The following is a 22,149-nucleotide window of genomic DNA, read 5'->3' as shown; positions in this document are numbered from 1 at the left end:
ATGTACTGATGAAAACAATGTACATGTTAATATACATGTATGTTCTGAAACTTGGAAATCCATACACAGTCATAAGCGTACAGCCTTAATTTGACTTTTACATGGGCTACAAAACCTAGATAAAAAGAAAGATCAAAGAAACTAATAAGTGTATTAAGTAACAAGTGTCAGTGCTAAAGAACAGAACATGACATGTATCTTATGATTCTTATCCATGTAATAGCTTAGAACTGTGATAAACTGCTACATTTGTAGCTATTTCATTGTTTACTTGTATATTTGTCATGTTTGTTTGCAATAAAAATCATGATCATGTTTATAATAGCATATATATAGAACTTTTCCTATATATATATATATATACATGTAGATGATTTTTTTACTATTAAATGTCAATGAATAATTATTCTATTCTTCTATTACACAAGATTCTATATATAGAATAAAAATATATATAGAGAGCAATGAACACACGAATCTGGACAAATTATTTGTGAGTGACAGTTAAAAGAGCTAACGAACAGTAATTCTTATAGCCTTATGCTGCCCTTAATCACTTAGTTATTAAAGATTTAATGTAGATATGGCCATAATAAGTCCCTCATAGGTTGTATTTTATTGTAATTGTATAATAAAATATCACTTTGACAGGTGCCCCAGGATTATATCCCTACCCTTAGCTGTTTTTTAAGTGTAGGTATGTAACATGTATCTGTCAGGTTATGTGACCTACATGTATTTGATGGTCAGTGATGTAACATGATAATACAGGAAGTGTCGTAATACATGTATTTGTACATGATGTACATGTGCTTACGGAATTTGGGTTCAACTAATCAATATTTACCATGTAAAAATCAATATTTCAAAACGTAACACTACAAAGATGAAAATATTGACTTCTAATAGAATCCCAGAGAGAAATAATAATTTTAGCGAAGTATAATGCTGAATACCATGCATTGGGTCCAAATTATTGTGAAAAGAAGAACCAAAGCTTTAACTTTTGACCCAAATAACTTTGACAGAAGTTAATTACAAAATCTAGAATATTCTAATCACTTAATCTATGGATCATATATCAAAATAATTCAAATCTTTGATTTGAAAATTAAGCTTTCCTTTAACAATATAAACACCCCATGTTTTGGACACCTCAATATTTTTCAAATCTGGTTTGTCTGTAAGGTCTTGGTTCTTTCCTCATATGGATTAGATATAAATTTGGTTTCAAGACAAACCCAAAAAATACACGAGTTCAATGAAACACATGTGAAATATTTGCCACTGAATAAGCAATCAATTTATATCAAATCTGTTGCATAACATGCATACAATCATTCATAATGTGATATTTGTATTTAATGATTTCTGCAATATAAATATGTTCACGTCCAGATGTTACAAAATCCTATTAAAAAACACTTCTAATAAATTTTTTATTTAACTTATGTAATAATGCAAGTTCAGCATATGTTGGATAAATGGACATAAAGTAAATCTTAAAGTTGTTGTTCCCTGTTCATTTTGGTACTACATGTACATGTAACTTTGCACACATACACATTTAAAACCGATGAAAATTTCTGGTGTTGCTTTTACAAACACAGTTTTTACAGACCACATTATGACTTTTGATAAATTTCTTAACATGTTTTTTGTAGTGAATATTTCATTGGAATGGGCCATATGGCTTATGGTTAATAAAGAAGATACCAGAAAAGTCAGCTTTACTTAGACTTATAGATTAATACTTTTATGTAGTGATATTAAGATGATAACACAATATTGACTGTTGTACCCCTATTTTTGACATTTTTACTCTTTGAGTATGTTTGTTTTGTTCATGCATCGTTGACAATGTAATGGAATTTGATGCGACTGTCATACAAGTGAGAGGTTTAGCTAGCTATAAAACCAGGTTCAATCCACCATTTTCTACATTAGAAAATGCCTGTACCAAGTCAGGAATATGACAGTTGTTATCCATTCGTTTGATGTGTTTGGACTTTTGATTTTGCCTTTTGATTTTTGATTTTCCTTTTTGAATTTTCCTCGGAGTTCAGTATTTTTGTGTTTTTACTTTTTTTTTAAGCACTGTGGCAGATTTCAGAAAAGCAATACAATACAGACTACATTTTAATGAAAGAATAACAGAAAGCTATCCCTGACCTAATTAACCGATTAATTAATTAATCTGATCAAAATTCTTGTTCACAGCTGTGTAAAGTTATAAATTTATACCATATTTAAATCTTTAATATGATCTTTCCACTTTATGACTTTAAATACTTAAATTTTAAAGCTCCAGGAAAAATGTTGACCATTTGACAAACTGAATGAATATCGGACACTATCGTAGGTTACAGAGCCCTTATTGTTTGTATTCAGATATGGTTAGAATATCAATGGGTTAGATTATCAATTTTAAATATGTGATAATGTGTAAATAAAAACAAGACCATTTAAATTCAGAAAGTGTTTCTTGACACGAAAGGCAGTAAGTTACAAGCCATTAATGAAATGGTTTCTATATTGTTAAAGGCTTCATCAAAAGTTTTACAGTAACAAATATTGACACAGAAAAACTGGGGATCGAAATAATATAAGTAGTGGTGGGATAGTACAATGTACATGTAGTATGATAATGTCAATAATATTTGTCAACTGTTTTCAAATGTAAATTAAAAAAATCATCATTTCAAACATACAAACTATTGTATGGTCAATGCCAAATTAATTTCCATCATTAAGTTGATGTCCAGAATGTGATTACCTCAATGAAGCTGCATTTTCTTTGAATTGGTTTAATAGTTTAAAAGCTACATTGCCTACAATTCAAAATGATATAAAGAGGTTTCAAAAAGAAATAATATACTACTTAGTTTGTTGATTTTAATTACCTTTTTTCTTTTTCAGGATAACCAAAATAAAAATACTATATTCCAGATCAAAGAACATTATTGAACAAACCCCTAACCATTCAATACCCACCTTTTTCTTTGTCAGTGTCTGCTTTATGATTTGGACTTTTATTACTAGAACTTGTTCCAGATGCTGTCATACTGGCTATGGAGTGTGTATCCTGTATTCCGCCACTGTCACCAGACAATGCCGACATATTATCCAAATGTATAAAATCAGAAAACGGCTTTTTCACAGCGTCAATATTCACAAAATTATCACCGTCTTTGGAGATTTTAATATCGTCATATTTAGGACCATTGCCAATTGTTTCAATACTATCTCCTTCAGGTCCGGCTGACGGGACTTTACTATTAACCATATTTTCTGTTTCCATGGAATCCGTTTTGTTGTCTACATCCATTTTTTCTCCATTTTTTGTTAAAAATTGTGTATTAGTTTGTCCATTGTGAAGATCTGAAAAATAAAATTAAGCTCATATTATTAGTTAATAGTTTTATAAATCATAGTTAATTAATGATATATATAATCAGTATGAAAAATTAATGCATATTGATCTCCCTAGAACTTACTTGCCTACATATACATGATTTTAAATAAATAAATAACCTGATGTGAGTAAATTAAATCATGTATACAATAATATTGTATACTTGACACTGATTCAAAAGATCACAAACATTGAGACCAAATATATGTAAAGTTGTAACAATTGGATCCTGAAAAAAGTCAACCATTTTCACACAACTTGAACAAGCATACAATCATGACCAAATATTGATATTTACAGTTTGGGAAACGACTTGAATAACAAGCACTTTTACACTTTTCTGTTATACACAACAATATTATGGTTTAATAAACTGGGTGACCTTTGATACAATGTATCAAATTGATCAATGCTAATACATGTATACATTATCAATCTTTAAAAATTCACCTAAATTCAAATTGGTCTAAGGTTACCAAAACAATGTATTCTTTTAACTTCTATGGATGGATTTCAATAAATTTGCATAATGAAAAGTGAAGGAAATAAACCTTAGGATTACAAGGGTGAAGACATTTCCCATGTCAGATGAAAAGCTTATAAACACTTGGATTACAAGGAGATACAGGATACATGATGTATATATACCACTGAAACAAAAATAAGACAAACTGACCATTCCCCCATCATAACAAGACCTACTTTCAGAATATCTTCTTCTATGTTGTAATTTGATTCTGGACTTTGGTGGAAATAGTTTTATTCCTGTCCAACAACATAGTAAAGCCATGCTACTGATCAGCTTAAGATAATAGTCTGTTCTTTCTCTTTAAATGGCAGAATAATCAGAAGTGATGGCACCACCAGAGAGCAGAAGCAGTCTAAGTCTAATGGATTATCGTTACTTATATATAACTTAATTTTCAGTAGCTTCTAATACATGTATAAATTAATGCAAATTGCAGAAATTGTTAGAACTTTCATGGATACATGTCAGACGTACAATAAGTATACAAATGTAATTTTCAACATGTGCTTTATTTATATAGGTGTGGTACCCATAATTACTCCCCACTAGGTAGTACTATTACTCAAATCTTAATAGAGACATGCCCGGCAGTGGGTTAATTAAAATAAGTATACTTAATCTGATCCTTTCACCATTTTCAATTGAGACAAAAGACAGCCTCAAGTAAATTTAAATCAATACATAAAATACTAATCTCATCCTTAACAAAGAAATAATGCTTGTTATCCTCTCAATCTGCCATCCAATCAATGCATTGTATTTATTTGGTGCCTTCAGGTAGAAATAATAGGTGATTATCAGCCTATAATTATTACACCATATTCCAGGCAATATGAAGTAATAAATTATTATGCTCAATTAGAAATAAGATCAAATATTGAGTAATTACCAGAAGTGATTTATTTAAAACATTTGTCAACAATATCTATTATTTCCTTCCTTTTACAAACACATTTTGCATAATTAATTCAAAGGTTAGATTCTAGGTATGAAATTGGAATAAAGATTAGAACTATAAGGCACTGACTCCTTTCCATACCATATAAATAATACTTTTATTGGAAATAAAAAAACCCAGACATCATCTTTCATAGTCCTTAGATTTAGGCAAAAGACAACTGTTGCATAAAACAAGAGTGCGCACACTGAAATGTCTCGCCTTCTTTACTAATCATTGATATTATGTTGATAGTCCTAAGTATAAAGCTTTATTACAACTGTCACATAAACGTTACATTAACCAAGATAACTAAACAAAGACCAATGAACCATGAAAATGAGGTCAAGGTCAGATGAACCATGCCAGGCTGACTTTTTTTTTGTAACTCTTTAATTGCAATGCATATAAATATTTGCTCTCATATAGTGAATATACAATATATTTTTCTAACTTCATCATGTTCATGAATCATGCATATATGGTACAAAACAAATTATGCATAAATTATATATCTATCATTGTCTCTACATGTATATCCAATCTGTTTCTCCATGCTTACATATATATATGCACTAGATAACTTAGTTTGAATATTGTATCCAGTTTTATGTCATTTGATTGGCCGATCAATTATAATATCTATAAATGTATCACACTTAAGTGTTAAGGAAATCAATGTTTTTTATTGAATTATCGAAACCCGTGATAAACCAGTCTAAATCTTAATTTTATTTAATTTATAGGTGGTTTAACATGGCATCTTGTTGTAAAATTTAAACTTAAAGCAATACTCATGAACTTACTTTAATTCATTAAATTTATTACTTTTAAAAGGTTTAAATACATTGTAAAATGGCTACACTAGTTTGTCATTTGATCAGCTATATACATGTATACATATAAGGCACAATATTTGGATATTTCTGTCCACTTTACAGACCCCATATTTTCTAAGACTTAGGCAGACTATATATAAGAAGCAATTATCCATGTATAGCTATATGTGGAACATGTTCAAGTATGACAAACAAGCTATTGGTTGTACATACCATATTTAGTACATACCATCTTGTATCGACCAAATTTCCGTCCGTCAATGTACAGTGTTCTGTACGAATAAACATCCATCGAAAAGTAGAAAATTTCATCTTAAAATTCCACCAGAAAAGGAGAGAAATGAGTAAATCACAACCACAATTTAAAATAACGAAAATTTTATCAACAACTTTACGGTTACCGGTAAATGAAATCCAGCTAGTCCCCGACACTGATCGAGAGACTTACGTAAAAGCTGCTACCACTTTGTGACAATATAGAATTGATTATATCGTACGATTTTATGAGAAATACAAGCCAACTGTTGCAATCTTTCTATGTATATCAATAAGTGTTTATTATACTTTTATAAATCTGCTTTAATTTGTATAATTTTTTCTGAAAAATAATTAATCAATTGATGATCAAGGGCGTACAACAGAACACGGTGACAATGCTCATCGATCTATACAATCATCACCAAATAACCTTGTTGCCAGAATTCAAAAGACCTGACCATGACACACCTGTTCCAATGCTCACATTCTGGTAAGTTCTGTGCAAGACCAGTTCAAGCAATCAAAATTGAGGTGCGAAGCTAAAAGGAAAAGACATTTATGTATTTATTCAAGACAATTTGAAGAGAATTTATTGATAACAATCTTCTTTCATTTATATTATATTTGTTAGATTATGATTACTTTTTTTAATAAAGAGATTGTCTGAAATTTTATGCCAAAATTTGTGCTGTTTAAAATTTCCTGTTTCAGCAAATATCAGACTTGCAACTTAAGCGTGTTGACTGTCCATACATATGTATGCATGTGTTAGAGGTATACTACATGTAGGTAAGCTTGATAAGGGGTATTGTCAACCATGTCAATTATAAAAGAATATATTTATATATACATGTATATATATATATGTATATACAAAATTAATCTTTTTTCTTTAAAATAAATTCAAGGCAAATTCAATGGATTCTTAAATTCTCTTCATGACCCTTTACAAGTATGACAAGAGAAATTGCCTCTCTCCTACTCATGCTACTGTATTTACTAAGATATCGAATGTTTTTCTAAACCAGGTCAACTTAAAAACCACAGTCTTATAATGGGATAGTTCATAAACCTTATTCATTGAGCTACAATACAAATATAGGTATGAATTTATGATTATTCCACCTGAATGAGATATGGGAAGATGATCTGGGGGTGTATCATACCAATTACATGATGACAATAACACTACAAATACCTGAATTTAAATTAAGGATATCTATCTACATATCTACATGAATGTAAACCAAACCTTCATTGAAATATATATTTATGTTTATAACATAATTGTAACGTGACCATTTCAAGCTATATGAAGAGATCAGCGACAAAGTAAAAATAAAAAGTCTTTCATTATAATTACATGTTTTTGTAAATGTAAAAATATATGATGTTTGTTTAAGAAATATCATCAGGTTTATATGTAAACTTAGCTTGTAATAAGTTAACTGCTTATGAATTGTAATCATCGACAAATAGGATTAAGACTGAATCAGATGGTACAACTCAGCGTTATAAAGTTACAAATCAAAACTTCATTATTCCTCTATCTACATGTACATTCTGATTGATTCTGGAGAACATTGAGAAGTACTATCATTCAAAAGGTCTGTTCTTAGTGGGTATAATACAAACTATTGATAAACAGAAGACACCTTCTCAAATCACTTGCACAGTACCAACTCTCCTACATTTATATAAAGGTTCAGACATACATTTTGTCATGTACAATGTATAGTAATTTCAAATTATTCTTTTTAGAGCAGCTTAATAATATAAGCAACAAAGTAATGAACTGTCAAGGTCATTACAGTATAACAAATTAAACACAGACTCCATAGGCAGTACTATAAAATTTGAATCATACTTAGTGAAAGATTAAGCATTTGTAAACCACAAGTTGAAAAAAAAGAACAGAAAGATATACAAATGTATATATGTTAAAAAGTATGAACATCAACTGATTGAATTTTGTTTGCTTTTATATGTCAAATTATATAATCAGTCAATTAAGAACATGTACATGTAGTGATGTACATCTAGTTTCTGAAAATACATATATGTACACTGAAAATAGTGTAGAACTTTTTCACTTCCACTGGAATGCAGGCAAGTTACAAGAATGTACAGAGTAAAGTTTTATGACTTGATACATAGTAACTAACTAAAAAGTCCTTCTTAGGTTTGATTCTGATTATGTATTAAGTGTGAGGAACTATTGCATTGTAAAAGTGGTATCAGAATTATGTTTACATTTTGACAGAAATTGGAACTTTTAGCATCTTTGTGACTTTTGCACGAGTCTGACTCATGCATAAAATCCTAGAACTTGCTTATACAAGATCTAGACATGCTGATGCAAGATGAGAACATCTGTACTTAAAAACAATCATCACCATCAGGTTTATATTAGAAAGTACATGTACTGCCACTGGTAACAATTAAAACAATTTCTTTGTAATTAGCCTAAGCTAATTTAAAATATCCACAAAAAATGAAATGGAATTAAAAATACAACGTAATTTACCTGATATTTTGCACAGAACCATGATTATCAAGTCACGTCCTCCAAGTTATGAAAATCCAATATTGTTCCAAAGACAAACAAACACATGCATTTAGTACTAGAAAACCACTCAATTGTAAATATAAAGAGGCGGATACAAACATTACCTGGTGAATAGGATGGGTAATGATATCTATTAAACAGGGATACAGGGAAATAGACCATTAATGTTGATTTCTTTAAATTGAGTGAAATTTGACGACAATAATATACCCAGAGGGCAACATTCCAACCTGTACTGGTAGGTACAGCAATAATCATATTCAATGTATACCAAAGATCTGATCATAATAAAACAAGACAGTGAAATCCAACCTTATATCAAACTTGTGGATTACTTATCATGTTTATGTCAGATCTTATCATAATATTTTTATAATTGAATATTAAAGATTAACTGGGACAGAAAATTAAATACATGTACCATGTTGGAATGTTTCTGATATACTATAAATTACAAACACTTATCTTTCAATGGAGGAAGACTTGAATGAAGCTAACAAAATATTTTTGAATAATGGGAATCAGTCAGCCAATGCAAATCAAAGATCAGGTCGAAACCCTGAACAGTTGGAGCATGTATGGACACAACATTTAAGCTTGATACAGCTCTGAATTTAGATTGTGATTAAATAGTTGACACAACATAGGTTTCTGACACAGAATGAATGTCTTAAACTGTTGGGACCAAAACTCCCAAAATCAATCCCAACCTTCCTTTTGTGGTCATAAACCTTATGTTAAAATTTCATAGATTTCTGTTTACTTACACTAAAGTTAAAGTGTGAAAACCAAATGTCTTCGGACGACGACGTCATACATGTACCAATATACGACCAAAACATTTTCAATTTTTGCAGTCGTATAATAAAAATAAATCAGAAACATATCGCTACTTTTTGTGTGCATTAAAGAAAAAAGTATTGATAGGTGAACAAAATTCTCATCTGCATGTAAGTTCATTCAAGTTTCAAGAAAACTTTGATGGTCAACATAATATTTCATCAGATTACAATGGATTACCTTACACTTTTTCTTCTAATCTTGTCAAAAAATACTGTCAAAAACAGGAAAACCAGTGGTGGATCCAGAATTTTTTATAGGGAAGGGGGGCGGGCTGAATAACTAAAAAAAGGGGGGTCAGTCATGCTTCAATGATACCCTATAAAATCAACCAAATGTTTCCCGAAAAGCAGGGGGCTCTTCAAACCATCCCCTGGATCCACATATATTATTATGAAAACTAAGAAAATGGCAACAAATGTATCCCTTTCTCAAAAGTTTTCTCAAAAGTTTGAATTTTGTTACTGACTTCTGTCAGATACGAGAGAGAGAATATAAGTTTAAAACATAACACATTGCCTTTCCTTTTACCTCCTACTGTTACAATTACCATTAATTGATAATTAATCTGAGATCAAGCTGCATGCACAAAATGTAATTGCCTACAGAAAAGCAGAAAAAACAAGTGAAACTGCGAGCTACTGCTCACTGATGATACCCCCGCCGCAAGTGGATAATATTAATAGTGTAAAAATATGGAAGTGTTCGGTAAACAGGAAGTTGTCAAGTGATGAATCTGAAAACGCATCACACGGTATAGCTGACTTATATAAATCCTGAAACCAAATTTCAGAAATCCTTGTATTGTAGTTCCTGAGAAAAATGTGACGAAAATTTTCAACTTGGCTATCATGTGTAAAATCAGACAAGTGTTCGGTAAACAGGAAGTTGTCAAGTGATGAATCTGAAAACGCATCACACGGTATAGCTGACTTATATAAATCCTGAAACCAAATTTCAGAAATCCTTGTATTGTAGTTCCTGAGAAAAATGTGACGAAAATTTTCAACTTGGCTATCATGTGTAAAATCAGACAAGTGTTCGGTAAACAGGAAGTTGTCAAGTGATGAATCTGAAAACGCATCACACGGTATAGCTGACTTATATAAATCCTGAAACCAAATTTCAGAAATCCTTGTATTGTAGTTCCTGAGAAAAATGTGACGAAAATTTTCAACTTGGCTATCATGTGTAAAATCAGACAAGTGTTCGGTAAACAGGAAGTTGTCAAGTGATGAATCTGAAAACGCATCACACAGTATGGCTGACATATATAAATGTTGATACCAAATTACAGAAAGGGTGGATGTGTAGTTCCTGAGAAAAATGTGACGAAAGTTTCATGGGACGGACTGACTGACGGACGGACTGACAGACAGAGGTAAAACAGTATACCCCCCCTTTTTTAAAGCGGGGGTATAAAAACATCTTTGCAGAATGTGCAGCGTTACATGTACATGTACATGCATATAGGTCATTATGTATGGCCTTCAATATAGAGCTACATCGTTACATGAACATGTAAGCCCATAGCAAGTTACAATGTATAGAAGGCCTTGCAATTGACAGGACAAAAAGTTAAACAATTCAAACAATTTTGTTGCAAAATAATAAACAAACAACAAATTTTTATGTATTCCAAAAAAAATTACAGGCTTATTTGGAACAGCACATACAGAATGTAGTTTCATATGCTTAGGCCAAATAAGACAGATGTGTGTTTCCTATTACCATATATACCCTCCCTATTTTTTAAGCTAAAAAATTGCCTACCTCCCCAAAAATTGTTATTTTTTTCAATTAGCACTGCTAAAGACAATGTTCTTCCCATACATGTAGTATAGACTCAATGTAAAAAATATGGTAAAATGAGAATAAAAATCTCTACCTACCTACCATATTTTTTTTCAAATAAAATACATTGTACATGTAGGAAACACACATATTATTTCTTTTGGACTTACATGTATATTTATCAACTCTTATTTTTACAAAGATCATCTACAATGTATATCTGACATGTATATGAAGTTACATTGTAGAACCATCTATAAACAACTTTAAAACTTCAAACAGTACTCACTGATCTATACCAAAAGCATTTAGACTTGGTCACCCTGATGAAGGACAGATAATATTCAAACAGTTAACCATGTCAAAATAACCTGACAGCTAACATAACTATCCAACATATAAAACACAAGTCCCAAAAATAAAAACATCATGTATAATCCATTTGGAATAGAAAATTCTCACCTGTATCAAGAAAAAAGTCTCAAAGGTGAAAACTACATGGATATATTACAACTTATTTACTGATTTACCTGAACCTAACCTCTATAAATAACTCAAAATCACCGGTCATCCGCCATAAAAGAAATTGATCATGTTCAACTCTAATTAAAGAGAATTCCATCACTACAAGGTATGAAATAGAAATGACAGTGTTGAATAAGAATTGATAACTGATTATAGATGGGAATAAAAGCCATTTTTAAAATCCTGCTGCGAAGAAACTGATGGTATTGATTTCCAATGCTTCATACGGATGGATGTATGGATTATGTTTGTTTTGATAAATCTTGTAGTTTTTGACACTCAACGTTTTCTATTTCTTGAAAGTTTATAATTAAGGTACTGAAGGTCAAAATACATGTACATGTAGAGTAACAAGGGGCTGATTCAGTCATCAATCACTTTCAAAATCGGGGTTCCCAACCAAGGACAAAAGGGGGGGGGGTTCCAGCCATATGTCCCAATTCAAGTGCATACATGTAGATCGTCCAAAAAAAATGAGGTTTTCAATTCCGGGAATCGCCACTGGTGTTCTGACAAAAATATTCAAAACTACATCAGGAAATTCTAAAGACATGCATACTTTGTTTCAGGGGTAGAAAATTTTTCTAGAAACTCAAAGCACAAGACTTTGTCAGAGCCTGTTGTAGTCAAGCCATATGTTTTATCCTGAAAACTAATGAGTTAATTTTATAAACTTTAAAAGTCACATAATGTTTTGTTACAGTAACAGCCAATTCAAACAACTTTGTATTTCTGGAACACTGGGTTAACTACTGATTGCTTTAAATTTAAACCTCCCTAAAATTTGTTAAAATACTGTCTTTAAATCTTTGTAAATAGAGGCAATATATCAATTAAACACAATAAAACAAGATTGGTTCTTGATGATAATAGCTTACAGTAGATCTTATTTAATCTGCAACATTATACACCTATCTACTGGGTGTGAGGGTAATAGCAAGTTTGTTGTCCCTGTCCTCTGAGGCAAAGCCAAGAGCAATAGTTGGTATGCAAAGGGACAACAAACTTGCTATTACCCGCACAACCAGTCATTAGATGTTTTATTATACTGAACAACACAGTCATTAAGTGTTTTTATATACCAAATTAACTAACTTTCTATGTTTTTTTATAGTTCTTCTTGTATTTGTAAATATTTCATTAATTGCAATCAAGACTAGAAATACTTGTGTTAAATTTTCCGTGTATATGATAAATTTAAGCTAAAGTACACCAAACACAAATTCACTTTTAGACTGACTGAACCCATATTATGGAAGGTACTATATTTTAGATCTTTAAAAAATGCGCATAAAATGATCATATTGATGCACATGCCAAACATTTGATCTTAATAAATGACCTTTCTTATATACCATATCTGCAAATTTCAATGGCTCAAATTCGCTGTTTGAAAAATTTGACGGAAATTATAAAGTTAACCGCACGGATTCACGATCGATGTTCAAAGATCATTTTATTTCTAAATATATATGACAGTTTGAGATGAATTGACCTTGCAAGCAACATTTTTCACTTTCAATTAAAATAAATCACTCTTTGTTATCGTTAATCGAAGTTTATTTTAATTTAATCAACTACAAATACTGTCATTCATAATTTTCATCTTAAATATCTTTAGCAATGTGTATTCAAATTTATCACGTGTATTGAACATGTTCATTGGTTGTGTTTAAATAGATTCTTCTTCTCGACCAATGAAAAAATTTGTTATTTAAACGGTCAAGTAATCACACACACAATGTGAAAATACAATGTATTTGCGATCTATTTCTTCAATTTCTACACTAAAGTTTTTAAATTTTTTAAACTTTCTTCTAAAAATATCTATCTTCTTGATGATCATTTACGCTATTACATGATAACAGAGTCCTATAAGGCTGAAATTAGCGTGGCTCAGGTAAAACTAATTATCAGATATTGCGTAACACTGACCAACCTCTCAGCGATGATCAGCTTGACAATTTTAACCAACATTTATTATGAAAATGTGAAAATATACACGCTGTGGGATGAAGTATCAAGGGACAGCGGCAAATTAAAACGCTGCAGGATTTACGAAAATATTATGAAGGCGCTGCGTCATATCGGCCTGGGGAGAACACTGCATATGGGCAGGAATTTGCTAATGCTACTTTAGTGTGACATTGTAAGAAAAAAATAAAAATCATTATAAGCTTCTAAATTTTTTACAAATTATTGCTACAAATGGTGTCCTTCTATTTGTAACCAAAAAAATCATTTTTAAACTTGCGTCAGTTTGGAACCAAAGCAAATAATGAATTTGGAGCATGTAACATGGACACTTTTTCCAAATTGAGATTAATGATTCCTTAACTTATTCAACATTCAATATCATATATATTGATCACAAAACATTGTCTATCATCAAAACTCTAAAATTTATATTTTCATTTCTTTCAGAAATTTTGTGAAAGCAAGTTTCCTCTTCTTTTCTGTCAATGTTACATGCAATGTTTAAGAGATAAATACAGTAAGAATCATTTTCTTTCTGAACATGTAAAGGCTCTTTTTCATTGTGTTACCCTCACATTAAAAAATTGTATTAATATTTTTGCAATTATCTCATTTCTGTCATGAAATAGTGACTTAAATGTTGCATGTAACGTGGACACAAAAAATATGAATAATGAACCATGCCAGATTTGACCTTAAAAGATATAAAAAGCCTCCAAACAACCATCTGAATGTAAATTATACAATTATACCGCCACATTTCTCATATATGATATTATTTGAATAGTGGTTAATACCAAAAGCATTCACCTAAATTTCAGACAGCAGACATATTTTTTAACTATACCAGTAGTTATGCTTGTTCATGGTGGTACACTATGGAAGGCTAAATTAAACGATATTCAAATGTCAAAATAACCAGAAAAATAAAATTAAGACCAAAGATAGATCAATTGATGAAGGAGTCATCCAAAATTTCCACAACATGAAACATTTTTATATCAGTAAGTAAGCAACCCGTTTTGTTATGCACAGGGATGAGATTGATAAGAAGACAACCACACAACCATCAACATCCACGAAGTTTCTCACTCAATAACCAATACTGACAAAGTTAGGGTACAAAATGATTAAATGTATCCGTCATTCATGTGACACAGTTACACTTAAAACTAATAGTATGAAAAACCAAGACAAAATATGGACAAATCTACGAGAGGTTGATACAGCTGCATTTATTAAGAATCTTTTTTTCAATCATTTACATAACTTCTATAAAGAACAATTTGGGTTTCATCTTTGAGGTTGTTATCTGATAGACATATATATATAGTACCCTATATCTCGTTTTATTTCTGCTGGTTAATCTTACATTTATGATAACTTTTTAAGGTTTAAACAATAAATTTTATTTCAAACATTAAAATATTCAAAACAAGTTTCTTGTTTCTTGTTTTCTGTCTCCAACATCTTCAACTATCTATCTGAAAAAAGAAAAAAACAAAACACAATTAATCTACCCTCAATCAGAACCAAAATCCATGCATAGATTATAAAATTTACAATAATATAGAAACTCTCAAATATCTTGTTTCGATTTTTCAATGCCATTTCATCTTGAAAACTTGTTACCTAAACTACAGGAAGCCACAATTTAAAGGGCCCCATAATGACCAGTGTAAAACAATTCAGAAGAGAAAACCAACACCCATTAGACCATAGTCCTGTTTTCAACTTTATTTGGCCTTCTTTTACTTTTTTGTTTCATTAGCGTCACTGAATAGTCTTTTGTAAACGAAAAGCGTTTCTGGCCTACAAAATTTCAATTCTGGTATCCATGATGAGTTTATTATTATTATTTTGAAATCAGAAGGAGCCTGAACCTCTTATAATGCAAAAGATATTCTGGAATGTCAATTATTGGCATAACAATTAAAAAAAAATGTTACAAATTGAATTCCTCATGATTTCTATAATGAGCATCAGTACTACACATGATACATGTGTTGACTGGTGAATGAAAAGGGATAAATAAACAAGATTTTGAAATAACTATCTTCTACACTGCTGTAGAAGGGTCAAATTGGAGATCACTAGTATGTCTGCATACACAGTCACCATCATCTGGTTTTCTGACACAGAACTACTATCTGACTGGCTGAAAGGACCGTCACCACCTGCCTCACTAATAGGAACCTTATCAGACTGGCTAACACAGACATCATAATCTGCCAGGCTGATAGGGTTATCACCATCTGACAGGCTGAAAGGGATATCACCATCTGACTGGCTGACAGGGACATCACCATCTGACTGGCTGACAGGGACATCACCATCTGACTGGCTGACAGGAACATCACCATATGACTGACTGACAGGAACATCACCAACTGACAGACTAATATGAACATCACCATCTGCCAGGCTGGCTAGGACATCACCATCTGTTGGCTGACAGGGACATTACCCTCTGACTGGCTTACAAGAACATCACAGACTGACTGACTGACAGGAACATCACCAACTAACTGATTGACTGATATGTACATCACCATCTTCCAGGCTGACAGGGACATCACCATCTGTCTGGCTGCCAGAGACATCACCATCTGACTGGTTGACAGGGACAGTATCTTTTTGCAGCATCTTCCTGAGAGTTTTCTTCATCACATTTATTGCTGATCATCTTTTCTTTCTTATGTTTATATTGCCTGTAGATTTTTTTTTATTAAAAATTGCATGTAAATTTTCAAGACCGACACCAATTTTGTTGTCAATGAAGAAAATACACTTCTAAAAAGAATATCTATATTTAGAAATAAAGATGAAGTTTGATGGTGGTAAAACCAGTTAAATTATCAATATTCTCTTTATAGAGCAAAGGAGTAAGTTAATGTTATCAGTTCTGTTCATGCGTGTAACATTGACAGAAAAGTAAAAGGTTGTATGTCAATGTTACATACATGAAGGCCAGAAGATGAAAGTGGTGTGCTTAATAGTCAACTTTGGAGAAATAATATAATTGCTGCCCAGTAATATCTAATTAATCATTTAGGTTATAAAATATTATATAAATGTCTGACTTTAAGGAAGTAATACCTTTGCATGTAACATAAAAAAATCTTGACACAAAATATTGTTGTCAATGTTACTAACTAGTGTTAAAAGACAAATTAAACAGGAAAATATGAAAACGCTTTAATTTTGTAAAATAAAAATAAGATAATAGCTCCATATGGCAGTAAGTTTTGTTTACACATGTAACACTGGCCTGAACATGTAAAAGTCTAAATAATAGACGGTCAATGTTACATACACAATTTCTTAATGAAAAAAAAGTTTAATTTGGGTTTATTTTATACATTATTTTTTAAAATAGGTATAATAATAACTTTGAATATTAAAAATTAGATTAACTGTTGATTTCAACACAATAAAATCTTCTCATGTAACACAAAAAAGACCCGATACAAAAATCGTAGTCCATGTTACTCATAAAGTTATCATAGGAGCATCAATGAAATTGTGTGATGACAATATTTCAGATGTTAGTCATTTATAAACTCAGATAAACTCATTTTAAAGCTCATAACAGAGGTTTGGAAATCGATGCTTTTAAAACATTATAATTCTGGGTTATGTATGTAACATTGACAGGAACACCAACAAATGATGAGGAAAAATTGCTAGTCAATCAGGAAAAAAATAAACACAAATAATTAAAACTCATTTATTTCTTTAATATCATTTTAATGAAGCAAATTTAAATTTCAACAAGATTTTATTGATTGAATAATTGTATGCACATTTATTAGGTTGTTGCATGTAACCTGGACGCAGAAGATGGTGTCAATGTTACATGCCTTTAAACGATAAGAATTACAAGTAAATATTGTAAAGTCTAGAAATCAAGAAAGACCAACAACTTCTCTGTTAAGAATTCAGCATAAATTTATATTTGATTTAATATTATGCACTGGCCAATTATGCATTAAGTGTAATAAAGTAATATTGTTTTTATTCTGGTGTCAATGTTACATTTTATGTTTTCAAATTAAGTGGCCAGTTATCTTTATAATGCTGAGAAAGAATACAAGTACTAGTTAATCAAATTGGCAATTAATCTGTGGTATTTCATGTAAAAAATTAGATTGATAAGGCAAACCGTACAAAAAAAAGCTCTTGCATGTATCATAGACACCAATCCTTGGTAAATATTTTCGTGTCAATGTTATGTACAGAAATCTCTCCAGCAATAAAATGAATATCGTAAGGGTCAAACCTGTTTAAATACAAAATAAACTTATATTTTTTGACAAAATTGCAAAGCAAGTCACACATCATTATCTAAGAACCTAATCTACTCAGAAAGTGCATGTAACACTTCATAGTGAGGTCAAATTAACCTGGTCCCACTCTCTTATCATCTGCTGGATTACTGGTAGATGCCAAGTGTGAAAGATGACAAAGCCACATTTTAATGTAATTGTCAGCGGGTTGAAATGTGGAAAAAATAATTATGGTAATGCTTACTATAAAAAATATACAACTGTTATAAAACGATGAGTATTATTGGGCAGTATTGACACGAAAATGAAATAAATTTTCTTACCTTCTATATATTTCAAACTTCAGTTGATTGATGAAAATGATGAAATCCAAATTGTACCCATTGTTGACACCTTTCAAAACTTGCAATGCTGGACCAATAACTTGTTTCCAAAGCTAATTAGCTGATAAAAAGGTGCATGTAACATTTGTTGACGCGAAAAGTTACATGCACTTGTCCATTTTCAAGCGTATTTTATTTGCAGAAATAATCGGATTCTGTACAAAATGGGGTTTCTAATCGATAGACAGATTATTTTGCAGTTGATTTTCAACTATAACAGTAGAACAATTCTTCAGGCATATTCTAAATATGACTTGGGGTTTTGCCACTGCAGAAATGTCACACTTTTTGTCTACAGTTTTCAACTACCAGCACATAACAAGTGCTGATTTTTTGTTGATTTTTTTAATTGGATCCATTTTTTTTGCATTTGGCAATAAAGACGAACCCACTTTGATATTTAAACAATGTTTATTCTCCATTTTTGCATGATTTCTTTATTTTTTAATTGGATAAACACTATTGACCCTAAAATTTCACTAGCGAATTCCTGCCCATATATTACCTTACCCATGCACATTATTCTGACCAAGTCCTCAAGTCGATCAGTCTTTGCTCTTAACTGCTTAATGCCACATGCTTAGCGAAAATCAATTTGATTTATACATTGTAAGTTCACATGATTGGATAATGCATACACAATTTGACAGGAATTCACGTTCCCCCCTTTCACTTCCGCAGTCTATAGATTCGCACCCTTTTTATTTGATTTGTGTATTAAATAATTTTGTAATCGAGTTTTAGTAAGTGTATTGCTATGAATATTTGTTTCTTCGTTGTTTCAAAATAAAGGGAGATTCTGACATTTTTTTGGCTGTGGAATAACTCTTTAATTATGTTTTGGTTAGTGTATTGCTACAAATATATTTCTTTAAATATTGGGCGTGAATGGACATGCAGACCTGATAGCAGTGATAACGATTTTTAAACAACCTTCAGGAACTTTATTTTCAGAAATTATATATTCTGTTCAAATAATAAACCAGGGATCTCCATGGATGAAAATTGAACCATGGAGGAACTTTCACCATTACAAACCGTGTCTACGCTGTACAGTGTAGCGCGATTGGAAGTATTTTATCCCTCCATACAAGGAATGGTGAACATGCTAATTCATTGCTTATTTAAATTATATTTATTTGAATTTTCATTATAGAATTAGAAGTATCAATATATTTTCATTTATTGCCGTTTTTAACCATTCAAATGCCAAGTCTTCATGCATGGTCCCCCCTTAGTCGAGAATGACCAAAAGCTGTCATGAAGGTCCCCATGTAGATTTCTTGTATTTTTGGTAATTGTTATGGGGGTTAAAAATCATATGATGTGGAGCTTATTTTTCATGGACACTGTCAAATTCAGAACCCATTACCGGTATGGCTGATTTGCAGCAACAACAAAACGATTCATACGGGTTATGTTAAAGGTTAAAGAGATTTGTAAAGCAAACGTTGACAAATGAAAAGGTTTTTAATGACTTTATCTGGCAAATTGATGCTGCCCAACATGCATCTTTCGAGTCTGAATAGAAACCAGAAACGCGGATGTATCAATTTGATTGTAATATACGAAATGAATTTGGAATTACGATACGATATTTCTTTACAGGAAATATTTAAGTTTTTACTTTTAAACTTTTAAAGTAATTCTAAATTATCGTTTCAGCAGTACTCGAGTTATTTGCAATGAAATAATATTTACTGTTTTGCGTCTTATTTTGTACTTCTTAAAAAAGGGGGATGCTGATTGCATAAGTCAAAATAAAGCACGTGTTCGACTTGTTAAACTGTTTTCTTTGTAACTGGATTATTAATTTATTTATTTAATCTAAATTGATTCATAATCATTTGCTGAAACTTAGTTGATTAATTCAACAAATGGATCGTCTATCCTCAAATAGTATTCTCCTGTCTGGATTGTTGATCTACCTGTACAAACTCAGATACAAGTGATTAGCGATCTTAATCCGGATATCCCTCAGGCGTTAGAACTGTATTGGATTATAACATAAAAAGCCTAAGGGTTATGCAATTACATGCATTTGATTATAATTGATTAAAAAAATGGCGTCGGGCTACAAAAACGATGAAGTTTTTAACGATGGCGGAAGACAATTAACGATGGCGCAAGACAATTTAACGTTGGCGCGAGTCATTTGACGATGGCGCAAGACATTTGAACGATGGCGGGGCGTCATCGTTAAACAGGCCATGGAGATCCCTGTAAACATTATGCAAGTAGAGCAAAACTAATTTTCAGGGTGAATCGACACTGTGCAGCAAACAGGAGGATGGAAATGTGGGTACCTTCAAGACTATAACGGTAAAAAAAAATGCCAAATGACATTAACGGTAAATTTTTGTGCATGACGATAAATGTACACTTTCTTTTAGACGATACAAATAGCAATAATCACGTTAAATTTTTTTTCCAAAAATGACAGTATTGAATGTAACTTGAGACCTCTGACGAATTCATCAAGATAAGGATACTTTAACGAGTAACCAATTTGATGCCACTGGTTGCCGAAAATAACCATTTGACGCCTGACGGTAAAGGGCATTATTACCCTCAAGCAGGTACCAAGGACAAACCTGGACATTGACATTGTCATAGGGAGAATTACCCGGATTCTGGCCTAGGCCTGATGCCGATGATTTTAACAGGCCCAAAAGGCAAAGTAAGTATTTGACAAGCCTGGGCTGCTGGTCCTGTCAGATAGCATGAATACTGACCTTAAGTGAGCCATACTTTTTCAAGTTTTTGTAAGATATTGTCATAGAAACAAATGTGTTTATCCTATAGCTTCAGTTTTAATAAATAAATTCGTATTTAAAGTGTAATTTTATGTTTTTTCTAGCATATTTCAAGTTAACAAGTACAGTTCCGAGTTGTCCGAGAATAATAGCATAAATGTGTTGAACTCAGTTCATCCTGGTGTCAGATTACTTATTATTTACCAAGTATGGTCACGAGTCCAGAATATTTTTCCATTGCGATTCAATGACAGACGATGAATCCTGCGAAAAAAAATAGTCTGGTAAAATTCCAAATGAAATATGGACACACTTGGTGGAACCTATACATAATCAAAACTTCATTTAATCTCTGTGGGCTTGTGTAGTGTCTTAGATAGGAGTTTTTACGGTTTATTTTTGTTTACCTGGCTGATTGTCGGTTTCCGACTCAGCAATCTCCGCCATTTTATTCGGTGACGTCACCACACTTGCGCAAGTTAGTCATGAATGAATTACCTCCCGTTTGATACACACAAAAAAAAAAATCAAAAAATAATAAAAAAAATATACATCTGTCAAGTACCAAACCATACACCAAATGAATTCGGGACTAAACAGCAACTGACGAGGAAAAGAAAAATTCAACTTCTGCTGTTTTTTCAAGAATTTTTTATTAGATAAACAGATTCGGGCCGCCCTCAACTGGAATCTGCTTGTGCATATATGATTCACCACTCGAACATTTTATATTTCATTTAAAAGCACATGCATCTTAAGAAATATTTCTTAATTTATTTGAGGTCCGATTTTGATAAATATTGTAGCACTTATAAATCCATAAACTGTTACAACAGCAGTTTTATTTTTAGTAGGCTAGCCTACTAGACTTAGCTAAACATATTATAGAATATTCAATAAGGACAAGAATATAAGAACATTCTATTTTCAAAATTACAGGGCCCATAAAGAGCATATAAATCAAGTACAATGTTTGAACTTGAGTAATTAAGTCAACAATAAGACATTACAATATAAAATATATATCTTTATATCGAC

The 22,149-nt window shown here is 31.5% G+C and overlaps 1 protein-coding gene across 50 annotated transcripts in view; it reads right to left on the bottom strand.

The window, feature by feature from the left end:
* LOC139491093 (ensconsin-like) overlaps positions 1–21,743 on the bottom strand; it is a 62,117-nt gene extending 40,374 nt beyond the window's left edge. For 22 of the 50 annotated variants that reach the window (XM_071278404.1, XM_071278412.1, XM_071278430.1 and 19 more), the window contains exons 1-2: positions 21,519–21,607; positions 2,995–3,381 (exon numbers count right to left, since the gene is read on the bottom strand). In XM_071278404.1, coding sequence (XP_071134505.1) covers positions 2,995–3,381; positions 21,519–21,558 — 427 coding nt within the window. In that variant the 5' untranslated portion in view covers positions 21,559–21,607. Of the gene's footprint in view, positions 1–2,994; positions 3,382–5,933; positions 6,211–8,505; positions 8,669–21,315; positions 21,365–21,518 lie in introns of those variants that run through there. The other 28 variants (XM_071278403.1, XM_071278411.1, XM_071278405.1 and 25 more) reach the window with 15 other exon arrangements.
* Positions 21,744–22,149: the final 406 nt, after the last annotated feature.

Source organism: Mytilus edulis, chromosome 10 (assembly GCF_963676685.1).
Source record: "Mytilus edulis chromosome 10, xbMytEdul2.2, whole genome shotgun sequence".
Taxonomy (NCBI): Eukaryota; Metazoa; Mollusca; class Bivalvia; order Mytilida; family Mytilidae; genus Mytilus; species Mytilus edulis.
This window is presented reverse-complemented; position numbering and strand designations above follow the sequence as displayed.